Source organism: Gymnoscopelus microlampas, assembly GCF_963454915.1.
Source record: "Gymnoscopelus microlampas genome assembly, chromosome: 8".
Taxonomy (NCBI): domain Eukaryota; kingdom Metazoa; phylum Chordata; class Actinopteri; order Myctophiformes; family Myctophidae; genus Gymnoscopelus; species Gymnoscopelus microlampas.
Genome location: NC_139945.1, coordinates 1,323,883 through 1,336,781, shown reverse-complemented (window position 1 = coordinate 1,336,781; position 12,899 = coordinate 1,323,883). Strand labels below are relative to the sequence as shown.

The 12,899-nt window shown below is 43.5% G+C and overlaps 1 protein-coding gene across 1 annotated transcript in view; it reads left to right on the top strand.

Moving 5' to 3' along the window:
* The window catches only part of git1 (G protein-coupled receptor kinase interacting ArfGAP 1), a 63,496-nt gene extending 50,597 nt beyond the window's left edge, over window positions 1-12,899 (top strand). The window contains 5 exon segments of the mRNA XM_084064032.1: window positions 2,137-2,208; window positions 2,801-2,874; window positions 5,310-5,489; window positions 10,614-10,677; window positions 11,618-12,899. Of these exon segments, the coding sequence (XP_083920158.1) occupies window positions 2,137-2,208; window positions 2,801-2,874; window positions 5,310-5,489; window positions 10,614-10,677; window positions 11,618-11,833 (606 nt within the window). The 3' untranslated portion in view covers window positions 11,834-12,899.

The following is a 12,899-nucleotide window of genomic DNA, read 5'->3' as shown; positions in this document are numbered from 1 at the left end:
ACATGTGTACACTGTATCCTTTTATAGAGGTATCTAAAGACATGTGTACACTGTATCATGTTATAGAGGTATCTAAAGACATGTGTACACTGTATCATGTTATAGAGGTATCTAAAGACATGTGTACACTGTATCCTTTTATAGAGCTATCTAAAGAGATGTGTATACTGTATCATTTATAGAGGTATCTAAAGAGATGTGTACACTGTATCATTTATAGAGGTATCTAAAGAGATGTGTACACTGTATCCTTTTATAGAGGTATCTAAAGAGATGTGTACACTGTATCATTTATAGAGGTATCTAAAGAGATGTGTACACTGTATCATTTTATAGAGGTATCTAAAGAGATGTGTACACTGTATCCTTTTATAGAGGTATCTAAAGAGATGTGTACACTGTATCATTTATAGAGGTATCTAAAGAGATGTGTACACTGTATCATTTTATAGAGGTATCTAAAGAGATGTGTACACTGTATCATTTATAGAGGTATCTAAAGAGATGTGTACACTGTATCATTTATAGAGGTATCTAAAGAGATGTGAACACTGTATCATTTTATAGAGGTATCTAAAGAGATGTGAACACTGTATCATTTTATAGAGGTATCTAAAGAGATGTGAACACTGTATCATTTTATAGAGGTATCTAAAGAGATGTGTACACTGTATCATTTTATAGAGGTATCTAAAGAGATGTGTACACTGTATCATGTTATAGAGGTATCTAAAGAGATGTGTACACTGTATCATTTTATAGAGGTATCTAAAGAGATGTGTACACTGTATCATGTTATAGAGGTATCTAAAGAGATGTGTACACTGTATCATTTTATAGAGGTATCTAAAGAGATGTGTACACTGTATCATTTTATAGAGGTATCTAAAGAGATGTGTACACTGTATCATGTTATAGAGGTATCTAAAGAGATGTGTACACTGTATCATTTATAGAGGTATCTAAAGAGATGTGTTCACTGTGTACGTTTATAGAGGTATCTAAAGAGATGTGTACACTGTATCATTTATAGAGGTATCTAAAGAGATGTGAACACTATCATTTTATAGAGGTATCTAAAGAGATGTGTACACTGTATCATTTATAGAGGTATCTAAAGAGATGTGAACACTGTCATTTTATAGAGGTATCTAAAGAGATGTGTACACTGTATCATGTTATAGAGGTATCTAAAGAGATGTGTACACTGTATCATGTTATAGAGGTATCTAAAGAGATGTGTACACTGTATAATGTTATAGAGGTATCTAAAGAGATGTGTACACTGTATCATTTATAGAGGTATCTAAAGAGATGTGTACACTGTATCATTTTATAGAGGTATCTAAAGAGATGTGTACACTGTATCATGTTATAGAGGTATCTAAAGAGATGTGTACACTGTATCATGTTATAGAGGTATCTAAAGAGATGTGTACACTGTATCATTTTATAGAGGTATCTAAAGAGATGTGTACACTGTATCATTTATAGAGGTATCTAAAGAGATGTGAACACTGTATCATGTTATAGAGGTATCTAAAGAGATGTGAACACTGTATCATTTATAGAGGTATCTAAAGAGATGTGAACACTGTATCATTTATAGAGGTATCTAAAGAGATGTGAACACTGTATCATGTTATAGAGGTATCTAAAGAGATGTGTACACTGTATCATTTATAGAGGTATCTAAAGAGATGTGTACACTGTATCATTTATAGAGGTATCTAAAGTTCACAAAGTATGTTTCTGAACGGCCAAAGAATCGCGAGACTGTCCACCGTTTCCTGTCTGTCAGCCAAATGTGGCGATACCAGGCGCTCATAGTTCTGGTGCTGTGGGTCAGTGAAAACAGAGAGATGTGTTGAGGGTGGTCACCCTACAATGGTAGCATGTGCCACGCTTAACTCATTCACTGCCACACTTATTTCAGGCTGTGTTTGCCCACTGCCAGCCATTTTTTAGACAACAAGGTAGTGATGCCCAGAACTCATGCAAGGCTGGAGACTGGTAGATAACCCTGAACCTTCCCTCATCATCTTTCTTTTGTCTTCTCTTTTCCTGAAATCTGGACTCTCTATCCTTTTGTCCATCTGTCTCTGTGTGTCTCTGTCTGTCTCTCTCTGTCTGTAGGTGAGGAAGGGTGGTCCAGGGTCCTACGGCGGTCAGCATCTGTCCGGGTCTACAGAGATGGGCAGATACATGGTGGGTTCTTACATCTCCATCTATACAAACCTCTCGTCTCTATATTTTAACATATATTCCCCCCGTAAATGAACGTCCTACATTGATCATACTACAGCCTCACTCAAAAGCATCAGAAGTAGCAGATAGCAAACCACGCCTACTAAGGAGACCATTTGTAGGATTTATGTACTATTTTGCCTCTAGTGGCTCCACTTGGGATTTTTCCTAAATTAACAGTCTTTGGCGAAGCGACGCGTTTCGAGCTTGTAGATCTGCTACCTTTGCTATTTCTGAATTTGAATCCTGAAAAGAACGCCACCACGACTAAATTGGGGGGGGGAACAAATTGGGTAAAAAATGATTGGCTTCTCTAAATTTAGCAAGAAGAGAAATTAAAAATCACACCTGTGTGAAGGTAGCGGCGCCTTTGATACATTTTGTCATCAATAAGTGTTTATAATGTGTTTATAGCCACGTGTCACGTGAAGCTTGACCAATCACTTTGTTGACGTGTCTGACCAATCAGAACGTTGACGCAAAAGCCAGGTATAGATATATATATATATAGCGCCGCTAATTTTTTTTTTTTTTTCTGTCTCTCTGTCTCCAGGTCTCTAAAGAGAAGCACGGCAGCGGCACAGACAGCGACTATGACAACACACAGACGTACGACGTCTCGTTAAGGTTAGACACACACACACACACACACACACACACACACACACACACATCGCATTCTCACATCAAAGTGCGATAGATGGATACCTTTATTATCTACCTATATTATATTCAGTCGCCCAGAGGCAGCACAGCAGTTAAGGTTACAGAGTTACAGGTACAGAGTAAGAAAACATGTAAAGTACTGTTGTGTACATCAATACATTATATGTAAAATCAATAATAACTAGAAAAAGTGCTCCTCGGAGCACAGGTCTCCGCCAGGTCAGGTAGGTTATTGTGGCCTCCTGGTGGCGCTATAATAGGCCAATGTGAAAAGGGTGGCATTTCTTCTTAGGCCTTTCAATGGGACACTGCATTCATGATTTGAGGCATTTTGTTCCAAAAATGTGTTTTGCTAAATTAGACCTGCTGGTGGCGCTATAAAGGCCAATGTGAATGTGAAAAGGGGGGCATTTCTTCCTCGGCCTAGTGGGAATCTGCATGCAAACTTTCACGGAAATTGCACATTGCATTCATGTTTTGAGGCATTTTGTTTATAACTGACCAATCCTGCAAACTTTGGAAGCCACTGTAAGCCAAATAGGATGGAATATGAAATATTGGACAGATCCATCAGAATCACATGACTATGGAGATGCAGTGTACCAATTTGCGTGTTTTTTGGACAGAATCTGAAGGAATAATCTCCAAAAATGTATTTTACATAAGTCGGCCTCCTGGTGGCGCTGTAAAAAGCAGATGTGAAAAATGCAGTCCAATGTTTTTCCTTGGCCTCTAGGGAGTGTGCGTGCAAAGTTTCACGCAGATCGGTGCAGTTATAGTTAAAAATGCAAATCGGCCAGTTATAGCGCCACCATGAGGCTGATTTGAAAATGTTCAAGTGGCATTTCTTCCTCGGCCTAGTGGGAATGTGCGTGTGCAATTTTATGGAAATGGCAAGCTGCGTTCATGATTGGAGGCAGTTTGTTCAAAACGGACCAATCCTGCAAACTTTGGAAGCCAACCTTAGCCAATGAGGATGCAATATGGGAAATCGGACAGATCCGGGTTGATCACATGACTATAGAGATACTGTGTACCGATTTGCATGACGTTTGGTTAAAAGCTGTAGGTGTAATGGGGAAAAAATGGGTTTTGCACAAATCGGCCTCCTGGTGGCGCTATAACAGGCCCATGTGAAAAATGTGGGGCAGAGGTTCTGAATTGGCATCCAGGGAGTGGGTGTGCACAGTTTCGCAGCGACCGGGCCAGCGGTGCCGGAGATTAGCTGGTAACACACAGACAGGACACACACACACACACACGGACGGAAGGACGGACGGAGGGTAAAACATACTCTCTCGCCATGCCTTTCGGCCTGGCGGAGACAATAATCAATGCATTATAATGTAATAATAATCAATACATTATATGTTTAGTAATATGTATATATTATGTGTTGTTGTGTACATCAATATGAGGCAAAAAGAAAAAAACAAGAAGCATCAACAATACAGAGCAGAACGGTAAACGGAAGTAAAAACTAGTGTCATTACAGTCAGTGCTTCATAAAGTATCTCACCGTATCTCATCATAAAACACATCATAATAATTATCAGTTCAATGACAATGAAAAGACCGTCTGTCAGTGCCAAAGCACGAGACTCGCTCACAGTGTAAAACAACTAAAACCCTACGATGTGTTCCTCTAAAGTAGGCTAAATGACAAGCTGACCTCGTTGGTGTTCTGTCTCTCTGTCTCTCTGTCTCTCTCTCTCTCTCTCTCTCTCTCTCCCCCCCCCCCCCCCCCCCCCCCCCTGCCGAGATACCGTCCCATAGCTGGACGGATGCATAATTATTTTCTACATATAATAAAGGAACATCCGCACTCTCTTCAGTTATATTCTTGGTTTATTTCTCACATGAGAATCAGCTGTACACTATCGCATAGCTATATATGTCACATCCTGTTTGATGTATTCTAGTTTGAAACGCTGAGGAAGGCCGACGAAGAGAGTGCGGATGTTCCTTTATTATATGTATTATCACGAATCTGCACCCAGTTAATCCCAAGAGACTCCTCAAGATCCCCTTGAGTAGAGCACGCCTTCTCCTGACGGTAGTATCCGGATAGGAGAGTCGTCTTAATTATTTTCTACAACAGCTACTAAACCAAGTATACGTTTATTACCACTCAGGTCATCAAGGATCAGCAGGTCATAATTGATCAAATGATATGCTTTTTCAGAGCTATGTCTGTGTATTGGCTGGCAGGTTCTGATCCGCTCTTAACTTGTCCACAATAACACATGAAAACCAGCCATGAATTACACTGTGTGTGTGTGTGTGTGTGTGTGTGTGTGTGTGTGTGTGTGTGTGTGTGTGTGTGTGTGTGTGTGTGTGTGTGTGTGTGTGTGTGTGTGTGTGTGTGTGTGTGTGTGTGTGTGTGTGTGTGTCAGTATGGGTCGCAGCAGTGAGGAGGAGAGCAGGGGGGAGTCAGAGGACGGTGAAGGAGGAGGAGGAGGAGGAGAACCAGACCCTACGTTACCGTGCACTGAGGACGTCATCCTGAAGACGGAGCAGGTCACCAAGAACATCCAGGAGCTGCTGAGAGCCGCTCAGGAGTTCAAACATGACAGGTAAGACTTTAAGAACCTGACTTCATCATGTTTCAGTCACAAACATGACAGGTAGGAGTTTAAGAACCTGACTTCATCATGTTTCAGTCACAAACATGACAGGTAGGAGTTTAAGAACCTGACTTCATCATGTTTCAGTCACAAACACGACAGGTAGGAGTTTAAGAACCTGACTTCATCATGTTTCAGTCACAAACATGACAGGTAGGAGTTTAAGAACCTGACTTCATCATGTTTCAGTCACAAACACGACAGGTAGGAGTTTAAGAACCTGACTTCATCATGTTTCAGTCACAAACACGACAGGTAGGAGTTTAAGAACCTGACTTCATCATGTTTCAGTCACAAACACTCACTCATCCTCAGTGGCTTTGCTGCTGGACATACAATTGTGTTGTGTTCTGATATTCAATTCAATGACATGTTATTACAATGTCAAATCACAACAAGTTATCTCAAGACACTTTACGTGTAGAACAGAGACCCGACAGTCCCATCCTGAACAACACTAGAACAGAGACCCTACATTGTCCTAGCCTGGCTTTGGCCTGACGGATAACATGGATTCACTCTCACGTTCCTCCCCGGCATCAGTCTGGACTTTGGGCCATATAGGGAGCGAGTATGACAAATCAGAAAACGATCGGGCCAATCAGTGACTGCGTTTCAACTGCTGTCCGTATCAGAGCATGTGAGCACGGAGCTGGTTTATAAAAAGGTTGGAGCGCTGCTCGGAGCAATGACCGCCTGCGCTTCTTAGAATTTCTACTTTCTTTTTCTTTTCTTTTTTTTTTACTGTTGAGTGGCCCGGTTTGAGCGGCGCATGGAGCGAGAGATGCGCAAATCAGCGCGAGCGACGGGGAGCGGAGCGCGGGGGTCATTTCCACCCACTCCGCTCCGCTCAAATCCGTATACAGTAGTGACACGCAATAGTAGCAATAGAAACGATAGTGAAACGCATCAAAATCATTGAGTGAATCCACGTTATCAGTCTGGACAACAGTGGCGTGCACAGACATTTTGAGGGGCAGGAGCTCAAGTAAATTATACTTTTTTTTTGTTTACTTGGTCTGCTCTTTTTTCCCTCTACACCTATACCTCTTTGCCAAAAATAGCCGATCTACAAGCCCACAACGCCTCGCAGCGCGAGGCGTTGTGAGCTTGTAGATCGGCTATTTTTGGCTAAAATTATCCTCAGAAAAGGGATGCTGGCTGGGGTTCAAGTGGTTATGGTAAAAAGAAACATCCCATCACACAAAGATTTGGCGGACCCCCTGTAGTAACTCTGAGGACCCCCTAGGGGTCCCGGACCCCCTGTTGAAGACCCCTGCTGTAAACTGGAAAAAAAAAAACTGTTTTTATTTTTTTCAAAAGGGCACTTCTGGTCAAGAGGGCAAAGGGCAGGTGCTCTAGCACCACCTAGAGTCTATCTGTGCACGTCCCTGCTGGACAATGCCAGGCTAACATCGTCCCACCCTGAACAAGCATTTCATTGCATTGTGTTTAGTTGTGTTGTGTTGTTGTGTACACAGGTCAGATGTCTTTGTGTTGTTGCGTACACAGGTCAGATGTCTTTGTGTTGTGTTGTTGTGTACACAGGTCAGATGTCTTTGTGTTGTGTTGTTGTGTACACAGGTCAGATGTCTTTGTGTTGTGTTGTTGTGTACACAGGTCAGATGTCTTTGTGTTGTGTTGTTGTGTACACAGGTCAGATGTCTTTGTGTTGTGTTGTTGTGTACACAGGTCAGATGTCTTTGTGTTGTGTTGTTGTGTACACAGGTCAGATGTCTTTGTGTTGTGTTGTTGTGTACACAGGTCAGATGTCTTTGTGTTGTGTTGTTGTGTACACAGGTCAGATGTATTTGTGTTGTGTTGTTGTGTACACAGGTCAGATGTCTTTGTGTTGTTGTGTACACAGGTCAGATGTCTTTGTGTTGTTGTGTACACAGGTCAGATGTCTTTGTGTTGTGTTGTTGTGTACACAGGTCAGATGTCTTTGTGTTGTTGTGTACACAGGTCAGATGTCTTTGTGTTGTTGTGTACACAGGTCAGATGTCTTTGTGTTGTTGTGTACACAGGTCAGATGTCTTTGTGTTGTTGTGTACACAGGTCAGATGTCTTTGTGTTGTTGTGTACACAGGTCAGATGTCTTTGTGTTGTTGTGTACACAGGTCAGATGTCTTTGTGTTGTGTTGTTGTGTACACAGGTCAGATGTCTTTGTGTTGTGTTGTTGTGTACACAGGTCAGATGTCTTTGTGTTGTGTTGTTGTGTACACAGGTCAGATGTCTTTGTGTTGTTGTGTACACAGGTCAGATGTCTTTGTGTTGTTGTGTACACAGGTCAGATGTCTAGGTAGGTAGGTACTTTATTCATCCCGAGGGGAAATTAAGATGTTACAGCAACTCTCATAGAGACATCAATAAAAATAAGAAAATAAAAACACATTATAGTAATAGAAAACATCTAAAATAGGCATCTAAGCATAGTCAACCTACAACATTAAAAATGGACAATTGACAGACCAAACACTACTAAAGAGTCCGATGGCTTGCATCCCACATCCCTCATCCTAAACATCCTAAACATCCTAAACATCCTAAACATCCTAAACATCCTAAACATCCTAAACAGCCTGATCAGCCTGATCAAGACAACCAGATGTGGAGTTGTATAGTCTTATTGCTGTAGGCAGGAAAGATCTCCTATAGCGCTCCTTCTTACAGCTTAGGTGTTTCAGTCTGTTGCTAATGGAGCTTTTCTGCCCTTTCACAGTGTCATGTAGGGGGTGGGAGGGATTGTCCATGATGGCCAGGAGTTTAGTCTTCATCCTGCTATTGGCCTCCTCCTCCACACTATTCAAGGTGGTACCCAGGACAGATCCAGCTTTCTTGATAAGCCTATTCAGCCTCCTGCTGTCTCTCCTTCCTTGATATTACCCCCCCAACATACCACCGCATACAGCACTGTGCTGGCCACCACTGACTGGTAGAACATGTTTAACAGAGTCCTACACACACCAAAGGAGCTGAGCCTCCTCAGGAAATAAAGCCGGCTCTGGCCCTTCTTGTACAAGACATCGGTGTTCCCAGTCCAGTCCAGCTTGTTGTCCAATTCCACGCCCAGATCTTTGTAGCTCTGGACCACCTCCACATCCTCTCCCTCGATGGAAACAGGAGACAGGGGGGGAGCCCCCTTCCTCCTAAAATCCACCACGATCTCCTTTGTTTTGGCGATGTTGAGTAACAGGTGGTTCTGTTTACACCACTGAACAAAGCTGTTAACCAGTCCTCTGTACTCCATATCTTGGCCTCCACTGACACGTGCCACAATAGCAGAATCATCTGCATACTTCTGCAAATGGCATGTAGCTGTATTGTGCCTGAAATCTGAGGTGTAGAGACTAAAGAGGAAGGGAGCCAGAACTGTCCCCTGGGGGGCGCCAGTGTTACTCACCACCGAGTCTGACACACATCCTTGCAGCCGCACAAACTGTGGCCTGTTGGTCAGATAGTCTGTGATCCAGGAGACAATGGGAGAGTCCACCTGCATCCTCAGCAGCTTATCGGCAAGTAGTAAGGGCTGTATGGTGTTGAAAGCACTGGAGAAGTAAAAAAACATGACCCTCACAGTGCTGCCAGGCTCATCTACAAGGGAGTAGGCTCTGTGTAGCAGGTAGATGATGGCATCATCCACACCAATGTCTGCTTCGTAGGCAAACTGCAAGGGGTCTAGGAATGTCTTCACCAGGGGCCTCATGTGTGCTAGCACCAGTCTTTCCATGGTCTTCATTATCTATGTGTTGTGTTGTTGTGTACACAGGTCAGATGTCTTTGTGTTGTGTTGTTGTGTACACAGGTCAGATGTCTTTGTGTTGTGTTGTTGTGTACACAGGTCAGATGTCTTTGTGTTGTGATGTTGTGTACACAGGTCAGATGTCTTTGTGTTGTGATGTTGTGTACACAGGTCAGATGTCTTTGTGTTGTGATGTTGTGTACACAGGTCAGATGTCTTTGTGTTGTGATGTTGTGTACACAGGTCAGATGTCTTTGTGTTGTGTTGTTGTGTACACAGGTCAGATGTCTTTGTGTTGTGATGTTGTGTACACAGGTCAGATGTCTTTGTGTTGTGATGTTGTGTACACAGGTCAGATGTCTTTGTGTTGTGTTGTTGTGTACACAGGTCAGATGTCTTTGTGTTGTGTTGTTGTGTACACAGGTCAGATGTCTTTGTGTTGTGATGTTGTGTACACAGGTCAGATGTCTTTGTGTTGTGTTGTTGTGTACACAGGTCAGATGTCTTTGTGTTGTGTTGTTGTGTACACAGGTCAGATGTCTTTGTGTTGTGATGTTGTGTACACAGGTCAGATGTCTTTGTGTTGTGTTGTTGTGTACACAGGTCAGATGTCTTTGTGTTGTGTTGTTGTGTACACAGGTCAGATGTCTTTGTGTTGTGTTGTTGTGTACACAGGTCAGATGTCTTTGTGTTGTGTTGTTGTGTACACAGGTCAGATGTCTTTGTGTTGTGATGTTGTGTACACAGGTCAGATGTCTTTGTGTTGTGTTGTTGTGTACACAGGTCAGATGTCTTTGTGTTGTGATGTTGTGTACACAGGTCAGATGTCTTTGTGTTGTGTTGTTGTGTACACAGGTCAGATGTCTTTGTGTTGTGATATATTGCGTTCACATTGGGAGGAAATGAGATTGTGTGAGATGTGAATGAGATATGAGGCTGTCATGTTGTGCTTCCAGTGGAATCATCTTTGCTACAACAGTATTAGTATAGTGTGCAGCCAGACAGAGGGACATATCTTGCCTTACGCCTTATGCCTAAACCTTTTCAGCATTTTTGTACTATTTTGAAAACATTTGTAAATAATGAAAATAGCCGATCTAAGTTGACATGTTGTGAGCTTGTAGATCGTCTATTTGAACTATTTAAAAATGTTTTTCACAATGGTAAAAAAGAAGGCTTACCGTTTAATGGTAGTAGTGAGCTACAAGCACTGTGTATACATGTGTCTGTGAGCCAATGGGCCTTTTCTTGTGGATGCTTTGTGTCTAACCGTGTGTACGTCACAAATGTGCTCTTATAAATAACGTTTCATTTGTTTTGTCCTCCTCAGCTTTGTTCCTTGTTCAGAGAAGATCCACTCTGCTGTGACTGAGATGGCTTCTCTCTTCCCTAAGGTAACCGTCTGTCTGTCTGTCTGTCTGTGTTTATTTTTCTCCCTCTGAAGGATTGTGCACAAAATGGAGTATTAACACAGACCAGCTTTTTATAACATATTTGAACAATATACAATACATATTTATATTGATAATGTGATGTTTGAATAACCTATAATTACATCTTGCTACTTGTGTCATCCTCTCCTCTTTGTGTGTCTTCCTATCCTGTCGTTGTGTCTTCCTCTACTCTCTCGGTGTGTCTTCCTCTCTCCTCTCATGACTTCCTCTCTTTGTGTCTTGCCCCCCTCTTGTTGTCTTCCTCTTGTTGTGTCTTCCTCTCTCCTCTCGTTGTGTCTTCCTCTCGGTGTGTCTTCCTCTCTCTTCTCGGTGTGTCTTCCCCTGTCCTCTCGATGTGTCTTCCTCTCTCTCCTCTCTTTGTGTATTCCTCTCCTCTCGTTGTGTCTTCCTCTCTCCTCTCGTTGTGTCTTCCTCTCGTTGTGTCTTCCTCTCTCGTTGTGTCTTCCCCTCTCCTCTCATTGTGTCTTCCTCTCTCTCGATGTGTCTTCCCCTCTCCTCTCATTGTGTCTTCCTCTCTCTCGATGTGTCTTCCTCTCTCCACTCATTGTGTCTTCCTCTCTCTCGATGTGTCTTCCTCTCTCCTCTCAATGTTTCTTCCTCTCGGTGTGTCTTCCTCTCTCCTCTCGTTGTGTCTTCCCCTCTCCTCTCGTCGTGTCTTCCCCTCTCCTCTCGGTGTGTCTTCCCCTCTCCTCTCGTCGTGTCTTCCCCTCTCCTCTCGGTGTGTCTTCCCCTGTCCTCTCGGTGTGTCTTCCCCTGTCCTCTCGGTGTGTCTTCCCCTCTCCTCTCTGTGTGTCTTCCTCTCTCCTCTCGTTGTGTCATCCCCTCTCCTCTCGTTGTGTCCTCCCCTCTCCTCTCGGTGTGTCCTCCTCTCTCTCTCCAGCGTCCTGCTCTAGAGGCGGTACACTGCTCTCTGCGCCTGCTGGCCTCCAGCGCCTCACGGCTGCAGGTGGAGTGCCGCAAGGCGGCGCCCTCGGACCCGTCGGCCCCGCCGGTGGATTACCAGCTGCTCACCCAGCAGGTCATACAGTGTGCATACGACATCGCCAAGGCCGCCAAGCAGCTGGTTACCATAACAACCAGAGAGAAGAAACAGTGAGCGTTAACCCCTCCATCACCACCAGAGAGCAGAAACAGTGAGCGCTACAGAGAGAGAGTCATGTGATGGTCATCATCACTAGCCTGGTAAACCCCTCCCTCCAGAAAATCTCATTTCCATTTGATTCCAGGAGTGAGTCTGGCCTGATCGCCCATTCTGCAATATTATTGGCTGTGGGCTGGAGTTGGGCGGGAGTAATACCGTTGACTGACAACCCCTTCAGCCAATGATCGTTTTTCCCCTTCAGCCAATCAGCAGTTCATTTTTACCACCTCCAGACTAATATGACGCAACGGGACTTTTGGGACGGCCATGCCCAAAATAGGTTGCCTTATTGGGATACATGCGTGTCACTGCCCGCCCCTGCCGGTTCTCTAAATTTATATTTTTAAATAGGCTCTGTCATGATTAATTGACCACATATACTGTATGAAGTTAAACAACTACATTCTATCCAAACGATATCTTAAAAAGTTAATTCCGTGCCTCAAAAATGAAGTTTGAGACCGTTTTAAAAATGTGAAGGCACTCGGACAACAACAATGGCTGCCGTTCGTGTTTTGTAGGAGGCACTCAGGCTGCACTCGGCTTCATTCGGGCTCACTCGAACTCGCCACCTGATTGGCCAACTGCCGCAGTCGATCACAGAACGATGTGCGACGACCGCTGATAGGCTCGTCAGTTTGGCGCACACAGCCAATATTGCAGAATGGGCGATCAGGCCAGACTCACTCCTGAAATCAAATGGAAATGAGATTTCCGGAGGGAGGTGTTTACCAGGCTACACCATCACCACCACAGAGAACGTTACTCTGACCTAACGGTGCGGTTGGGGTCTCGCGCAGAGCATCGATCCGGGGGGAGCGCATCTCGTGTCATTTTTCTGATTTCTTTGGGCTATTCAAAAAATATCAGATCTACAAGCTCATAGCTGATCTGCTATATTTTTTTGGAAAATCGTGAAAATTTGTGCAAATCTTTAAATATATATTTTTTTAAAGGAACATTTGTAACAATGTGTTGTGTTGGGACCCCCCCCCCCCAGAAGCAAAGATTTGACTTACAA